At 38.8% G+C, this 18,929-nt stretch overlaps 1 protein-coding gene across 1 annotated transcript in view; it reads right to left on the bottom strand.

The window, feature by feature from the left end:
* Nucleotides 1-245: 245 nt before the first annotated feature.
* The window catches only part of ERAP2 (endoplasmic reticulum aminopeptidase 2), a 54,289-nt gene continuing 35,605 nt past the window's right edge, over nucleotides 246-18,929 (bottom strand). Inside the window, exons 14-19 of the mRNA XM_054487772.2 lie at nucleotides 16,891-17,047; nucleotides 16,244-16,428; nucleotides 13,213-13,374; nucleotides 12,555-12,695; nucleotides 4,158-4,239; nucleotides 246-2,471 (exon numbers count right to left, since the gene is read on the bottom strand). Coding sequence (XP_054343747.1) covers nucleotides 2,328-2,471; nucleotides 4,158-4,239; nucleotides 12,555-12,695; nucleotides 13,213-13,374; nucleotides 16,244-16,428; nucleotides 16,891-17,047 — 871 coding nt within the window. The 3' untranslated portion in view covers nucleotides 246-2,327. The remainder of the gene's footprint in view (nucleotides 2,472-4,157; nucleotides 4,240-12,554; nucleotides 12,696-13,212; nucleotides 13,375-16,243; nucleotides 16,429-16,890; nucleotides 17,048-18,929) is intronic.

Raw genomic sequence — 18,929 nt, 5'->3', positions numbered from 1 at the left:
TCTGAAAGATTTCTCATTATGAATGGGTTGCTGGAACCACATTAATTCTCAATGGGCCTTGTGAAGAATGGGGGAGGCCCAGAGAAGTTGAACCTGTTCACCTCATCATATATTCATGATCTTGTATATAACTTTTTCACATCTGATTCATTCAGGGTAAAAGAAAGTAAAAGTAACTTAACCAAGTCTGAAGTTGGTGTTGGTGGCCTGGCATCTACCATAAGGCTTTTGAAATACTACACTAATAAGTACAATACATTTATTTTTTAAAATCTATTTATTTATCAAACAGTATTGGCACAGTAATTCTCATATTATCATCAAATAATAAAATTGCTACTTTCTGTATTCAATTCTTTAGAATCCTAGAAATCTCAAATGCATTCAATATAACAATATTGTAAATAACAATACAAAAGAAAGAACTCTGCATATTTATGGAAACATTGTTGATGGTACAGTTCTACTGAAACTCATACACATTTCACTATTAATTTACATATGGTCTTGTTGAAAAAAACCAGTATGTTTTACTTTTTCAATTTCCTTATGCTAAAATACATGTAATTCTAAAGGATATCTCTTAGGTGTTATAAAAACCAAGGTAGGTCCACCACCAAGTCAAAGTTAGAGTCAAAGATACTTCTAAGATTCCATGAAATGATCTGAAAACAAATTTAACAAAAAAATGTGTACTGTATTGGGGCACATCCATGGCCACCCAAACTGTATTCTATCTCTGACTGTGGCATCAAAGAAAGGTATATGGAATTATAATTGACCTTCATGATATTGCTCCAAAGTGGATTGACTAACACTTTCCCCTCTTGACCCAACATCCCCAGTTTTCCTTAATAATGCAAACATCAGTCATTTACATATTGTTTTGAGTCTTTCTAAAACTTATCTGTATTTTTATACTGTCTCACATATAGGATCACAAATTAAGTTTACTATCTGTATGTAGAGTGATCTTTTCTTTCTTTATTCCAAACTACCTTATTCAAATAATTAAGAGAAGCATTTAGCAGGGCATTTCAGAGAGCAAGAAGTGCCCTTAAAAGAAGGAGGTGGGGGGTTTCCTTAAAATATAAAGAAATGCTAAAGCTGGGTTATAAAATATGGTGCTGCATCTAAATATTTACATTCAATTATGATTTAACCCAAAATATACCATGCAATCTAATTCTGCAAATTTCAAAAGATTTATTAAAAATGCAATAGTGTATGAATTATATTCCTTTCTCTCTTGTATCTCTGTGAGGGTAGATTCAACTTCTGGAATGATCTCAAAAATCTACCCTTGAGGTTCTTCATGAATATAAGGCTCAAACCAAATGGTATGAATTATATTCCTTTCCCTCTTGTATCTCTGTGAGGGCAGATTTATTCATTTGACCATTCATTCATTTGACCAGAGACCATTCATTTGGAACGGTCTCAAAAATCTACCCTCGAAGTTCTTCATGAATGTAAGGCTTAACCCAAAAGGCCTTTCTGGCCTTCTTGATAAACCCTGACACCTAGTTTCTAATAATCTGAGATTTGGTGACAAAGTCTCTGGTTTCCTGATCCTTGCCTTTCATAGTTTGTATCTTTTATGCATTGGCTAATTTTCCTTGGACGTAAAACTGGTTGGGCAAACTACAGAATACTAAGCAAGGTTAAAAAACATTTAAGAAGCAAAATAGTGGCATAGCGTGAAGCAATGGAGAAAGTCACTTGAGGCTAAATAATTACAGCTATGTCTATATATCTATGTCTGTATCTCCACATATATCCATTATTCAGGAAGTTTACTTTTAAATAGGATACTGAACTGGCCTTCCCCCACCACTCCATCATCATGCATCTTTTGGCTGGATATGATAGCTGAGAGCAGGCAGCTGCACGGCCTGATTTCTTGAGACCTCTTGTTGGTTAGACAAAATATCCACAGCTCTTCACTTGAGCTTCACTGGTTTGACTTCATGCAGGCAGTCATGTCTGATGTACCTTTTCTTTTCTTTTTTCTTTTTTTTTTTTTTGAGACAGAGTCTCACTCAGTCACCCAGGCTGGAATGCAGTGGCGCAATCTCGGCTTACTGCAAGCTCCACCTCCCGGGTTTATGCCATTTTCCTGCTGCAGCCTGCCGAGTAGCTGGGACTACAGGCGCTTGCCACCACGCCTGGCTAATTTTTTGTATTTTTAGTGGAGACGGGGTCTCACCATGTTAGCCAGGATGGTCACAATCTCCTGACCTTGTGATCCGCCCTTCTCAGCCTCCCAAAGTGCTGGGATTACAGGCATGAGCCACCACGCCCGGCCTACTTTTTCTATTGACCATTTAAGTATTAACCAGTAGCCAAGTCCTCAGAGTCAGAAGATTCTTCTCCAGCCATTTTATATTTTTGGTTATCGTTTCCAGAACAATTTGAAAAATATCCAGGTGTGATCCTTGAGCCTCAAGAGATTCAAAAAATAGTTTCACCTGTAAAATATTGAAGAAAAAAATTACTGACAGTTCATAAAACACTTTGTCTTGGCCGCATGTGGTGGTTCACACCTGTAATTCCAGCACTTTGGAAGGCCAAGGTGGGCAGATCAGTTGAGCTCAGGAGTTGAATATGAGCCTAGGCAACGTGCCAGAACCCCTGACTCTACAAAAAATAACGACAACAACAACAAAAATTAGTCGGACATGATGGTGCATGCCTGTAGTCCCAGCTACTTGGGAGGCTGAGGCGGGAGGATTGCTTGAACCCAGCAGGTGGAGGTTACAGTGAGCCAAGATGGTGCCACTGCACTCCAGCCTGGCTGACAGAGCAAGGTAGTTTCAAAAATAAAGAAACAATAAAACCATTTCGTCTTCCAAAAATTTTCAAAAGAGCTTGCAAATTATATACACACAGGTATAGGCATTTCTCTGCCAACCTCTAAAAGGTTATTTTCTACTTTTCTGCATAATTGTTCACTTTATTTTCAAACAATAGGTAAAGTAGGACAAAAATTATAAATCCTCATCTTACAAGTGAACACAATGTGGCTAAAGAAGTTAAATGATTTACCCAAGTCATACAGTAAATGGTGAGCTGGGATTTAAGTTCAGGAATTCTGAATTTGCCTAAAGGGTAAATAAATTCAAGATTTATTGTGAAAAGAAGATGCAAAGACTATAATGCTTAAAAAAAAAAAAAGAAAAGAAAAAGATAGGCTGGTGGCTCACGCCTGTAATCCCAGCACTTCAGGAGGCCGAAGTGGGTGGATCACGAGGTCAGGAGATCGAGACCATCCTGGTTAACACAGTGAAACCCCGTCTCTACTAAAAAAAATACAAAAAAATTAGCTGGGCATGGTGGCAGGCTCCTGTAGTCCCAGGTACTCAGGAGGCTGAGGCAGGAGAATGGCGTGAACCCGGGAGGTGGAGCTTGCAGTGAGCCAAGATGGCAAGCCACTGCCCTCCAGCCTGGGCAACAGAGCAAGACTCCGCCTCAAAAAAAAAAAAAGATAACTAGAATTACCAACAATAGTTTTGTTAAAAAGATCATTAAGTACGCTTCCAAACTTTAATATAATCACTCTTGCATTATTATACAGTATGAAAGAAATAATACAAAAGGGCTCACCTCTCAAGTCTATTTTCATTTTGAATGCTATGAATACAAGTATTTTAAGTATTTTAAGAGTCAGGGTTTTTTTTTTTTTTTGCTGTTGTTGGTTTTTTTTGGGATGGAGTCTCGCTCTGTCACCCAGGCTGGAGTGCAGTGGTATGATCTCAGCTCACTGCAACCTCTGCCTCCTGGGTCCAAGTGATTTTTCTGCCTCAGCCTCCCAAGTAGCTGGGACTACAGGTGCGCGCCACAACATTCTGCTAATTTTTGTATTTTTAGTAGAGACAGGGTTTCACCATATTGGCCAGGCTGGTCTCGAACTCCTGACCCCATGATCTGCCTGCCTTGGCCTCCCAAAGTGCTGGGATTACAGGTGTGAGCCACTGTGCCTGGCCAAGTGTCAGGTTTTAATCTTGTCCCTTCCATTTACTTGCTATATGGCATTGGACAAACAACTTTTTTAAAAAATAAAATGAGAACTTCAAATCAGATTATATCTAAGTTTACTTTCAATTCTACAATTTGAACATTTATTTTGAAATTGTTAACAGCAGAAAGTCACAAACCTCTTGCAACTTATCCTTGGAAGAAAAGTGAGCTGTTGTGCCAGAGATGATCATCCTTATGTCAAATGAGCCCAAGTCAAATCTGAAAATAAAAAGAAACACCATAGAAAGTCATAGAAATACTGACCTTATGTTTATTAGATCCTGTATTATATTTTTAATGTATATTAATAACTATGTGATAAGCTTGTGTATTACAATAGATACTGTTAATTACCATAATAACATTCATCCAGTACAATTCTAAAGCTGTGAAACTTATCAAATTTTACTATAAAATGAAAATGTAGATACAGCTTCTTTGGGAAATATGGTTAGTTATTCAGCAATGTTTATGTTTAATTTTATGTTTCTGTTTAAAGCAGTGTTTGCTACTTTTTTTTTTTTACTACATACTCCTGTCAGTAAAGATTTTTTGAGCAGGAACTTCCCAATATACATATTTTTATTTATAAATTATATGGGCTGGGCACGGTGGCTCACACCTGTAATCCCAGCACTTTGGGAGGCCAAGGTGGGCAGATCACCTGAGGTCAGGAGTTCGAGACCTGCCTGACCAACATGGAGAAACCCTATCTCTACTAAAATACAAAAAAATTAGCTGGATGTGGTGGTGCATGCCTGTAATCCCAGCTACTCGGGAGGCTGAGGCAGGAGAGTCGCTTGAACCCGGGAGGTGGAGATTGCAGTGAGTCAACATGGCACCATTGCACTCCAGCCTGGGCAACGAGAGTGAAACTCCCTCTCAAAAAAAATAAATTAATTAAAAAAAATTATATGCATATGTTAAGGTATGGTAAAAAATTAAAAGCATGAGATAAATAATATATTTAACTTTTTATACTATATATCATTTATGTTTATAAATTTATAACAATATAAAATTTGAATGTAATAAGAAGCAAAAGAAGGATGATGGCCGAATAGGAAAAGCTCATGTCTACAGCTCCCAGCGTGAGCGACGCAGAAGACGGGTGATTTCTGCATTTCCATCTGAGGTACTGGGTTCATCTCACTAGGGAGTGCCAGACAGTGGGCGCAGGTCAGTGGGTGCGCGCACCGTGCGCGAACCGAAGAAGGGCGAGGCATTGCCTCACTCGGGAAGTGCAAGGGGTCAGGGAGTTCCCTTTCCTAGTCAAAGAAAGGGGTGACAGACGGCACCTGGAAAATCGGGTCACTCCCACCCGAATACTGTGCTTTTCTGACGGGCTTAAAAAACGGCGCACCAGGAGATTGTATCCCGCACCTGGCTCAGAGGGTCCTACGCCCACGGAGTCTCGCTGATTGCTAGCACAGCAGTCTGAGATCAAACTGCAAGTCAGCAGCGAGGCTGGGGGAGGGGCGCCCGCCATTGCCCAGGCTTGCTTAGGTAAACAAAGCAGCTGGGAAGCTCAAACGGGGTGGAGCCCACCACAGCTCAAGTAGGCCTGCCTGCCTCTGTAGGCTCCACCTCTGGGGGCAGGGCACAGACAAACAAAAAGACAGCAGTAACCTCTGCAGACTTAAATGTCCCTGTCTGACAGATTTGAAGAGAGCAGTGGTTCTCCCAGCACGCAGCTGGAGATCTGAGAACGGGCAGACTGCCTCCTCAAGTGGGTCCCTGACCCCTGACCCCCGAGCAGCCTAACTGGGAGGCAGCCCCCAGCAGGGGCAGACTGACACCTCACACGGCCGGCCGGGTACTCCAACAGACCTGCAGCTGAGGGTCCTGTCTGTTAGAAGGAAAACTAACAAACAGAAAGGACATCCACACCAAAAACCCATCTGTACATCACCATCATCAAAGACCAAAAGTAGATAAAACCACAAAGATGGGGAAAAAACAGAGCAGAAAAACTGGAAACTCTAAAAAGCAAAGCACCTCTCCTCCTCCAAAGGAACGCAGTTCCTCACCAGCAACGGATCAAAGCTGGATGGAGAATGACTTTGACGAGCTAAGAGAAGAAGGCTTCAGATGATCAAATTACTCCGAGCTACGGGAGGATATTCAAACCAAAGGCAAAGAAGTTGAAAACTTTGAAAAAAATTTAGACGAATGTATAACTAGAATAACCAATACAGAGAAGTGCTTAAAGGAGCTGATGGAGCTGAAAACCAAGGCTCAAGAACTACGTGAAGAATGCAGAAGCCTCAGGAGCCAATGTGACCAAATGGAAGAAAGGGTATCAGCGATGGAAGATGAAATGAATGAAATGAAGCGAGAAGGGAAGTTTAGAGAAAAAAGAATAAAAAGAAACGAGCAAAGTCTCCAAGAAATATGGGACTATGTGAAAAGACGAAATCTACGTCTGATTGGTGTACCTGAAAGTGACAGGGAGAATGGAATCAAGTTGGAAAACACTCTGCAAGATATTATCCAGGAGAACTTCCCCAATCTAGCAAGGCAGGCCAACATTCAGATTCAGGAAATACAGAGAACGCCACAAAGATACTCCTCGAGAAGAGCAACTCCAAGACACATAATTGTCAGATTCACCAAAGTTGAAATGAAGGAAAAAATGTTAAGGGCAGCCAGAGAGAAAGGTCGGGTTACCCACAAAGGGAAGCCCATCAGACTAACAGCGGATCTCTCGGCAGAAACTCTACAAGCCAGAAGAGAGTGGGGGCCAATATTCAACATTCTTAAAGAAAAGAATTTTCAACCCAGAATTTCATATCCAGCCAAACTAAGCTTCATAAGTGAAGGAGAAATAAAATACTTTACAGACAAGCAAATGCTGAGAGATTTTGTCACCACCAGGCCTGCCCTAAAAGAGCTCCTGAAGGAAGCGCTAAACATAGAAAGGCACAACCGGTACCAGCTGCTGCAAAATCATGCCAAAATGTAAAGACCATCAAGACTAGGAAGAGACTGCATCAACTAACGAGCAAAATAACCAGCTAACATCATAATGACAGGATCAAATTCACACATAACAATATTAACTTTAAATGTAAATGGACTAAATGCTCCAATTAAAAGACACAGACTGGCAAATTGGTTAAAGAGTCAAGACCCATCAGTGTGCTGTATTCAGGAAACCCATCTCACGTGCAGAGACACACATAGGCTCAAAATAAAAGGATGGAGGAAGATCTACCAAGCAAATGGAAAACAAAAAAAGGCAGGGGTTGCAATCCTAGTCTCTGATAAAACAGACTTTAAACCAACAAAGATCAAAAGAGACAAAGAAGGCCATTACATAATGGTAAAGGAATCAATTCAACAAGAAGAGCTAACTATCCTAAATATATATGCCCCCAATACAGGAGCACCCAGATTCATAAAGCAAGTCCTGAGTGACCTACAAAGAGACTTAGACTCCCACACATTAATAGTGGGAGACTTTAGCATCCCACTGTCAACATTAGACAGATCAACAAGACAGAAAGTCAACAAGGATACCCAGGAATTGAACTCAGCTCTGCACCAAGCGGACCTAATAGACATCTACAGAACTCTCCACCCCAAATCAACAAAATACACATTTTTTTCAGCACCACACCATACCTATTCCAAAATTGACCACATACTTGGAAGTAAAGCTCTCCTCAGTAAATGTAAAAGAGCAGAAATTATAACAAACTATCTCTCAGATCACAGTGCAATCAAGCTAGAACTCAGGATTAAGAATATCACTCAAAACTGCTCAACTACATGGAAACTGAACAACCTGCTCCTGAATGACTACTGGGTACATAACGAAATGAAGGCAGAAATAAAGATGTTCTTTGAAACCAACGAGAACCAAGACACAACATACCAGAATCTCTGGGATGCATTCAAAGCAGTGTGTAGAGGGAAATTTATAGCACTAAATGCCCACAAGAGAAAGCAGGAAAGATCCAAAATTGACACCCTAACATCACAATTAAAAGAACTAGAAAAGCAAGAGCAAACACATTCAAAAGCCAGCAGAAGGCAAGAAATAACTAAAATCAGAGCAGAACTGAAGGAAATAGAGACACAAAAAACCCTTCAAAAAATAAATGAATCCAGGAGCTGGTTTTTTGAAAGGATCAACAAAATTGATAGACTGCTAGCAAGATTAATAAAGAAAAAAAGAGAGAAGAATCAAGTAGATGCAATAAAAAATGATAAAGGGGATATCACCACCGATCCCACAGAAATACAAACTACCATCAGAGAATACTACAAACACCTCTATGCAAATAAACTAGAAAATCTAGAAGAAATGGATAAATTCCTCAACACATACACTCTCCCAAGACTAAACCAGGAAGAAGTTGAATCTCTGAATAGACCAATAACAGGAGCTGAAATTGTGGCAATAATCAATAGCTTACCAACCAAAAAAAGTCCAGGACCAGATGGATTCACAGCCGAATTCTACCAGAGGTACAAGGAGGAATTGGGACCATTCCTTCTGAAACTATTCCAATCAATAGAAAAAGAGGGAATCCTCCCTAACTCATTTTATGAGGCCAGCATCATCCTGATACCAAAGCCTGGCAGAGACACAACAAAAAAAGAGAATTTTAGACCAATATCCTTGATGAACATTGATGCAAAAATCCTCAATAAAATACTGGCAAACAGAATCCAACAGCACATCAAAAAGCTTATCCACCATGATCAAGTGGGCTTCATCCCTGGGATGCAAGACTGGTTCAATATACGCAAATCAATAAATGTAATCCAGCATATAAACAGAACGAAAGACAAAAACCACATGATTATCTCAATAGATGCAGAAAAGGCCTTTGAAAAAATTCAACAACGCTTCATGCTAAAAACTCTCAATAAATTAGGTATTGATGGGACGTATCTCAAAATAATAAGAGCTATCTATGACAAACCCACAGCCAATATCATACTAATGGGCAAAAACTGGAAGCATTCCCTTTGAAAACTGGCACAAGACAGGGATGCCCTCTCTCACCACTCCTATTCAACATAGTGTTGGAAGTTCTGGCCAGGGCAATCAGGCAGGAGAAGGAAATAAAGGGTATTCAATTAGGAAAAGAGGAAGTCAAATTGTCCCTGTTTGCAGACGACATGATTGTATATCTAGAAAACCCCATCGTCTCAGCCCAAAATCTCCTTAAGCTGATAAGCAACTTCAGCAAAGTCTCAGGATACAAAATCAATGTACAAAAATCACAAGCATTCTTATACACCAACAACAGACAAACAGAGAGCCAAATCATGAGTGAACTCCCATTCACAATTGCTTCAAAGAGAATAAAATACCTAGGAATCCAACTTACAAGGGATGTGAAGGACCTCTTCAAAGAGAACTACAAACCACTGCTCAAGGAAATAAAAGAGGACACAAACAAATGGAAGAACATTCCACGCTCATGGGTAGGAAGAATCAATATCGTGAAAATGGCCATACTGCCCAAGGTAATTTACAGATTCAATGCCATCCCCATCAAGCTACCAATGACTTTCTTCACAGAATTGGAAAAAACTACTTCAAAGTTCATATGGAACCAAAAAAGAGCCCGCATCGCCAAGTCAATCCTAAGCCAAAAGAACAAAGCTGGAGGCATCACACTACCTGACTTCAAACTGTACTACAAGGCTACAGTAACCAAAACAGCATGGTACTGGTACCAAAACAGAGATATAGATCAATGGAACAGAACAGAGCCCTCAGAAATAACGTCGCATATCTACAACTATCTGATCTTTAACAAACCTGAGAAAAACAAGCAATGGGGAAAGGATTCCCTATTTAATAAATGGTGCTGGGAAAACTGGCTAGCCATATGTAGAAAGCTGAAACTGGATCCCTTCCTTACACCTTATACAAAAATCAATTCAAGATGGATTAAAGACTTAAAAGTTAGACCTAAAACCATAAAAACCCTAGAAGAAAACCTAGGCATTACCATTCAGGACATAGGCATGGGCAAGGACTTCATGTCTAAAACACCAAAAGCAATGGCAACAAAAGCCAAAATTGACAATTGGGATCTAATTAAACTAAAGAGCTTCTGCACAGCAAAAGAAACTACCATCAGAGTGAACAGGCAACCTACAAAATGGGAGAAAATTTTCGCAGCCTACTTATCTGACAAAGGGCTAATATCCAGAATCTACAATGAACTCCAACAAATTTACAAGAAAAAACGAACAACCACATCAAAAAGTGGGCAAAGGACATGAACAGACACTTCTCAAAAGAAGACATTTATGCAGCCAAAAAACACATGAAAAAATGCTCACCATCACTGGCCATCAGAGAAATGCAAACCAAAACCACAATGAGATACCATCTCACACCAGTTAGAATGGCAATCATTAAAAAGTCAGGAAACAACAGGTGCTGGAGAGGATGTGGAGAAATAGGAACACTTTTACACTGTTGGTGGGACTGTAAACTAGTTCAACCCTTGTGGAAGTCAGTGTGGTGATTCCTCAGGGATCTAGAACTAGAAATTCCATTTGACCCAGCCATCCCATTACTAAGTATATACCCAAAGGACTATAAATCATGCTGCTGTAAAGACACATGCACACGTATGTTCATTGCGGCATTATTCACAATAGCAAAGACTTGGAACCAACCCAAATGTCCAACAATGATAGACTGGATTAAGAAAATGTGGCATATATACACCATGGAATACTATGCAGCCATAAAAAATGATGAGTTCATGTCCTTTGTAGGGACATGGATGAAATTAGAAATCATCATTCTCAGTAAACTATCGCAAGTACAAAAAACCAAACACCGCATATTCTCACTCATAGGTTGGAATTGAACAATGAGAACACATGGACACAGGAAGGGGAACATCACACTCTGGGGACTGTTGTGGGGTTGGGGGAGGGGGGAGGGATAGCATTGGGAGATATACCTAATGCTAGATGACGAGTTAGTGGGTGCAGTGCACCAGCATGGCACATGTATACATATGTAACTAACCTGCAGACTGTGCACATGTACCTTAAAACCTAAAGTATAATAATAATAAATTTAAAAAAAAAGAAGCAAAAGAAAAAAATATATAAAATTTAAAATTTGATAAGAAATAATAGACACTCTAATGTATTGCACTTCTTGCACACTTCCTCATCCCATTTTGGATACCACTGTGTTTAAACATTGTGTTTAGTGGGGCAATGTTACTTGGTTGAACTCTCATTCACGGCCACAGAATGCATCCTTCAACCCAACGTTTTATATATGGAAGACTTGTACTACAGGTCAAAGTGATTCATGCTGATAAAGCAGAGCACAGTTACAGCTCAGAAAAAAGTATGGTTCCAAGTCTAGGCTCTGCACATGGTTGGGCAGGGGCATCATTTCCTGTTTAAAATGAAATCCACAGCATTGTAGATAAAGGCTGATCATTTCAGGAGGAAAATGACAATCATGAAAACAGACAAATCAATGGCTCAAGTAGAGTTTTAAAGGAAACATACACACACATACATATTAAAGCAGCTTCTATTTGGTCTCATGTGGACGTCAACTCCTTGAGCATTTGGGAGAGGAGTGGAAATGTGCTTTTTGCTTATGCAAAGCTGTGTGAGGACTCTAAACCTTCCATGGCTATGAAATGAAAGAGAAGGAACTGGGAATTAATGATACCAGGGATGCTAACTGACCCTAACACAAACAAAGCAAATCATACCTCTCTGATTCAAGATATTTTCATATAAGTCATAAATGACATTTTAGATTTGGATGGGGAATGGCTGAATGCTTTATAGGGTTTTGTGATGTGTGTGTGTGTGTGTGTGTGTGTGTGAGAGAGAGAGAGAGAGAGAAAGCAATGCTCTCTTATACATTCCATTCCAAGAAAATCTAATCCTTATTGGTTATTTTTGAGGGATATTTTAGACCCAGGAACTTATTGAAATGAGCTCCAGTTCTCCCCAAAGTTGAAACCCCAGAAAAGACTCAGAACCAAAACAATTTGGAGGGAGGGCTCCCCAAACACTCCTGACTGGGTTTCTTTCACCTGAACCAAGGTCTCCACTGTGCCACCTCCACAGGGGCTCTAGGGGTGAGGAGTAGCTCTTACCAAAATTCCTGAGATTTTCCCCCAGTACAAAACTGCATTAACAAATGAGGCCACATATGTGTGATGCACTATACAAGGCATCTTGGGATTCTTCTGGGCTGAGGAGAGAGTCAAGAAGGGATGGTGGGAGGGGGCTGATGACTGCATTTAATTCAACTCGGACTTGATGCCAGCGGTTTCTTGCCTGGACTGAATGAGAGAAGGCTGTTTCCCATTCCCTTATTCTCATGTCTGTCCCTTACTCCTGGATAGGATAATTTGGGCTAGGGAGTTTCAAAGTTGAATCCACTGAACTATTTGGATACAAATGGTATTATTTATATGCTTTGAGAAACATTTGATTACACTTGGTTTGAGGCAACCGAGACATCTGCATGGAAGAACACACACTGGATGAAAATGAATACCAACTTTTTCAGAAGATGGGTCCAATTTTCTCTTACAAAATCCCATGCTAATTGCTGCCCCTTTGGACGTCTGGCAATCACATGAAGGAGAGCTGCCAAGTTCTGTGTCTTGATAACCTTTCCTTCCATCCCTAGTTCAATTAACCTGAAGAAAGAAAAATAATTTGTGTCTAAATAGTAGGTATTATGTACATGGACATTAACTCACGCTACCAATATATTAAAAGAATAGAACAGAAAGAGGCATGATAAAAGTATAATTACCAATTTTTTAATGTTTCAATTAAACGTTTACTCTTTTAGAAATAATTTTTATTTTGTTCCTAGCAAAAACATTTACTCATTATTTCAAAGAACTTTGATTAGCATCATTTACACATCTTATATGCAAGAATGTATTTTTACAACAATAATTTTCCTTCAAGGTTCTGAAGATAAGACATAACCATTGTCTAGTATCAATAATATGATTAATAACTAGGGAATACCTGTTTTCACTATTTGCATTTTGTCAATATATTCTTTTCTGAAAGTAAAGTTAAACCCATACACATTCTGATTCAATTATCTTATGCCTTTAAAACTGGTGGCTGAAGTTTTAGTGACTTCACTGAATTTGTGTCAGTTTACTTATAACAATTTAGTTAAATTATTGAACTTACTTCAGTAACTTTTCCTGATGCTTGCTCGTTGACAAAGCATACAGAATTTTGTTTTGTTCAGCACTTGACATTGACAGTTCATATTGCTCTAAAAGGTAATTCCATCCTGCTGCTGTCTGAGCACCCACAGAATACACAATCTTTAAAACATCTGTTGGTATACTGTAATATCAAGTATAAAAATGAAGAAAAAGTTTTATGAAAGAAAAACTTTTTTCTTATGACAATTTTAAGTCCCATAACAGAATAATCTCTGAATTGCTTTCAGTACTCAATGTATTAAATCTTTTTCTCTGCCAAACTCTTATAAAAATATTTTATGTGCTTTTACTCAGCAAATTATTTGTGTTTTATCTCCTACTGATGATAAAATGTTAGCAAGAAAATAAGCATAAAATTTTAACCTACTCTGAGGTGAAAATAGAAAGTTGATGTAATCAACAAATATAAAAGCTTTCTGAAATACAAAACTACTGGTTTATATAAATTCTATCATTTAGTAGCCACTATTGGTGCTATAAGATTTTTTTAAAAAGATGATTACTTGATGCTTTTTTATCACCAAGTTGAGAGCATTTTTTTCTTTTCTTTTTTTTTTTTTTTTTGAGGCGGAGTCTTGCTGTCGCCCAGGCTGGAGTGCAGTGGCACGATCTCGGCTCCCTGCAGGCTCTGCCCCCTGGGGTTCACACCATTCTCCTGCCTCAGCCTCCCAAGTAGCTGGGACTACCAGCGCCTGCCACCTCGCCTGGCTAATTTTTTTGTATTTTTAGTAGAGACGGGGTTTCACCGTATTAGCCAGGATGGTCTCGATCTCCTGACCTCGTGATCCGCCTGCCTCAGCCTCCCAAAGTGCTGGGATTACAGGCGTGAGCCACCGCGCCCGGCCATTTTTTTCTTTTCTTTTCTTTTTTTTTTTGAGACAGGGTCTTACTCTGTTGTTCAGGTTGGAGTGCAGTGGCGTGATCATGGCTCACTGTAGCCTCAGCCTCCTGCACAATCCTCTTGCCTCAGCCTCCTGAGCAGCAGCGATTATAGGCACATAGCACCATGCCTGGCTAATTTTTAAATTTTTTTTGTAGAGACGGGCTCTCACTATGTTGACAAGGCTGGTCTCAAATTCCTGGGCTCAAGTGATCTTCTTACCCCTTGGCCTTAGGCATGAGCCACTGCACTTGGCCTAGTTGAGAGCATTTTCTGAGGCCTGTCTGGGAGTCATCTGACTCTCTAGGTCTAGAGAGTCTTAATTTAGTACAATTCATTAGTGTCTAGTTATTTTATAATTTTTTAAAACTGATAAGATGCAGTGACATGATTTTCTGTCCTTCTACAAAAGACACCACTATTTTGATTTTTATTATCTTGAGGACATTAACCAGTTTTTATTCTAAATGGGCATATGACTTTTTAATCCCAAATGTCAACGGATCAATAAGAACTGTTATTGATGTCTCAGAAAAAACACAACACAGAGCATTGAGGAGGGAGCCAGAAATTTGCATTTGTCACGAAGTGACCATATGGTAGAGATTGTACTAGTCTCCATACATCTTATTTAACTGTCAAAAGCTACCCTCTGAGATAGTTATTATCCTGATTTTTTTTTAAAGCGGAAATAAATCTCAGAAAAGTTAAGTAACTTGCACAAGAGGACATAATTTGCCATTTTGCAGATGGGATTTAAACCTATGATTCTAATGCTTTGGCTAATTCCTCTATACTATGTACTTAAATACCCCAAGTGACATTTGAATAATATAATAAAGATCAAATAATTAAATTATAATACATATTGTTTTCACTTTAGTGTATTTTGCTGAACAGATTTATAACAATTGGTAACAAACACATTGTAAGCTTCTTGAAGGTAGGCCACATGGTTGTTTTGTTCACCACTTTGTCCTTAGCTCCTACAGCAATACCTGGCTGGCATAAAGGAAATGTGCAACTAGTTACATTTCAAATCCACAAATGAATGAAGTAATCAATTAATCTATGTAAAGAAATTCTTCATTAAAATTCATACTAGCAGTCTTGGAGTTTAGAAAAAAACAATATTTAATTATGTATTTTTTATTACGAGCATAAATAAATTTACCTAGAATATTTTCATAGGTATATTCAACATATTGAACACTTATAGCTACTGTAGGTGGGTTACTGCAGGTTAAGATTATCCTTCTTGTAACTAGCATAAAGATGAAATAATAGTATTCTATTTTGTATACGGCAGCAGTATGTTTACATTTTAGCTTCACTCATACAACTCATTCAAACAGAAACAAAAAGAAGAGAATAATAGATTTAAAAGTTTTTTTTTTAAGTTTTTTTTTTCTAAAACTGATTTCAGGCTTGAATCCCAACATGGAAAAAAAGTCCAAAAAGAAGAAAACTTGAATTACTTTTTTAAAAAGAAGAATTCAAGAAAGGATTTCAAAAAGCTCACTGAGATTTAGTTATAGCGAGAGAAGTTATGATACCATCTTATAACAATTTGGCACAGGAAAATTTTTGTTTGTTTGTTTGTTTGCTTTTGAGACAAGGCCTTTCTCTGTTGCCCAGACTGCAGTGCAGTGAAGTGATCTCGGCTCACGGCAACACTGCTTCCCAGGTTCAAGCAATTCTCCCACCTCAGCCTCCCAAGTAGCTGGGATTACAAGCATGCACCACCACACTTGGCTAATTTTTGCATTTTTAGTACAGACAGGGCTTCACTATGCTGGTCAGGCTGGTCTTGAACTCCTGACTTCAGTGATTCACCCTCCTTGGCCTCCCAAAGTGCTGGGATTATAGGCGTGGGCCACTGCACCCAGCCAGCACAGGAATAATGGACACCATTACATTTCATGGTAGAGATTGTACTAGTCTCCATACATAGCACTTACAATGTGAGAGCATGAAACAGGGTTTGTAATGCCCAGCATGTTTTTTTTTCTATCCTCACTAAAAGGTTTTAGATCTAATGTCTTGCTTGATCAAAGACTTTTACATCAAAGAGAAAAGAACAAAGAGTAGGACAGAAGTCTAGATCTACTTTAATTTTCCACTGGATTCCATCCACTGAGAGAAGAGTTCAGTAGCTTTCTGGATGCAAGGAGCATGGTTCAGGTCACAGGCCAGCTTCAAGAGAGCCGAGCGGAGCATCCTGTCCCAGACTGAGCCCTCGTCACTCCAGCTTTGCTTGTCAATCACTGGCTTAAAATACTGAAGAAGGTAACGCTGCAGAAAATATGAGATGGTTAACAGAGAGGCTAAATTTAGTCCTTAACACACTTCTTGCCCATCTAAAGGGCTCAACTCTAAACTTTCTGCGTCTTTCCCAATCTTTCCCCAAACAGTGTATCTTTGTATTTCTCTTATCTTTCTCTGGCTCCTACCCACCATACTTAGGAAACAGTTTTTGCATTTAAACATGGTTTAATTTCCTATCTGAAAGGGGAATATCAATGGATATAAAATAAAATCACCTTTAGTAGAGATGTTTTGCACGTGATCCTGGTATCTAGCTCTTAGGATTGGCAATGGTAAAGAACAAGGGTCTTTGACCATTACATGCTATCAGTCAGTCCCCCGAGCTGCTCCAGATTTAACCTCAAGGACTTCACACAAAACAAACTGAGCCTCACTGATACTCCAGACACTGTGTATTTACTCAATACATTTTCTAAAAGCAACACAAACCTTGAGGTTTTCAGAGATATCTGAAATATTCCTTCTGTCCATCATGTGGTAAAACAATTCCAAGTAACTCAGACCTTCGAGAAGTGCGGGGCTGCTTGTTTCATGTTGAAGGTAGTGAGTCATGTCAAGAGCTTTGTCTAGGGTCAGTCTCCCTGCACTGAGGTATAAAACAAATGTCAGTGGTTTGTGCATATCTTATAGTTTTTAATATTTTTAATATTTATTTTTAATATTAAAACAAATATGAAATAGAGAACAATAACATAAGTAGGTCATTATAGCTGCACCATTCAGTTTAAATCTTAGCTCTGCCACTGACTAGCTGGATAATCTTGGACAAATTACCGAGCTTCTCTGGACCTATTGCCTTCTTTATACAATGGGGATAATAATACTATCTTCCTCATAGGCTTGTTGTGAGGATTAATGAGCTAATATTTTAAAAAGCATTTAGAATAATGTCTACCATATAGCAAAGGGTTAATAAATGAAACAAATATTCGCCAATATTAACATTTAGTACCAAATAATATCAAACTTTTTACACATGATTTCATTCTCTAATTGCTTCATGTGTGGGTTTGACTTATTTCTCCAAGTACATTGGGAACTTTGAGGACAGGTGCCATGTCTTGTTTTTCTTTGATGTTTGTCCTTACCTACCAGAGAATGTGGTAATCATTGTGAATAGGACAAAACGAGTATTTTCATCTTTTTAGATTCTAAAGTTACATGCCTTCTCTACGTTTTCTCTTAGTGAGAAGAATAAACAACAGGTTTATTATTCTAAGTACCAAAATGCTGGGGCATCTTTTGTAGAGGAAACAAACTATTATAACCTCACTATTGGAAAGTGCTTCTCACGTGTGTTTCTGGGAGGCTATATGTGCACACAGGGTCTATAAGCCATTCTTGTGAACACCCAACTCCCAGACTAACACAATCGTGTGATGTGGAAACTGATTCCAGAACAAAGGATGTCTCTCCTGAGCTTATCATTAACATAATGCTCTACCTCTTCTGGGCTTATACATGTTTTAAATTCCTGTCTAAAAAGAGGGAACAGAGACCGGAAGGAAATGAAAAAGAACCAACTTTTGTTGTCCCTTTAATCTTCTCAATCATGATGACTTGCTGCTTTAAAATAGACTTACGGAAATTTTTTTCAAAAATTTCACCTGAAGACGGAAGGCTGGACCATATACTCCATGATTCTGTGGTCTGCCATATTTTTTTTTTTTTTTTTTTTTTTGAGACAGCGTTTTGCTCTTGTCACCCAGGCTGGAGTACAATGGCATAATCTCAGCTCACTGCAACTTCTGCCTCCCGGGTTCAAGCAATTCTCCTGCCTCAGCCTCCCGAGTAGCTGGGATTATAGCCATGTGCCACCATGCCCGACTAATTTTTTGTATTATTAGTAGAGACGGGGTTTCACCATGTTGGCCAGGCTGGTCTTGAACTCCTGACCTCAGGTGATCCACCTGCCTCGGCCTCCCAAAATGCTGGGATTACAGGCATGAGCCACCTGGCCGGGCTAGTCTGCCGTATTAAAAAAAAAAAAATCCACAAAACGTTGCTACTCCTTCCCACCTGTGTGAGCAGCACAATACCTGGCACAGTTGATACTTTAGCATCAGCAATAGGCGGAAATGATATTCCAGGGCCACAATTTTAAGAAGAATATTTGACATATTAAAACTACTTTATATTAAGCCAGTTTTTCTTTCCAGCCCAGCCTAATTGATTTCTTACTAAAATCAATGCCATTATTAAAAATATTTACTTTTATAGTTGCCTATTTCTTTTAATTTTAATATTTATTCATAAGGGACTCCTTTTCTTTTTATATAGTTACTAAATTGTTTAATTAAAAAATCTAAGTCCTCATTACTCACCCTATGCTTCAAAAAATGCATAGAATGTTATCTGAATGTTTGTTTAGCTTAAAGAATAAAACATATATAAACATAAACCTTAGCTTAACAGTAAAAGTCCATACCTACTTACTTGTATATGATTTCAGCTAGATTGTACCTTTG

The sequence above is a fragment of the Pongo pygmaeus genome, chromosome 4 (genome assembly GCF_028885625.2).
Source record: "Pongo pygmaeus isolate AG05252 chromosome 4, NHGRI_mPonPyg2-v2.0_pri, whole genome shotgun sequence".
In the NCBI taxonomy this organism is placed as follows: domain Eukaryota; kingdom Metazoa; phylum Chordata; class Mammalia; order Primates; family Hominidae; genus Pongo; species Pongo pygmaeus.
This window is presented reverse-complemented; position numbering and strand designations above follow the sequence as displayed.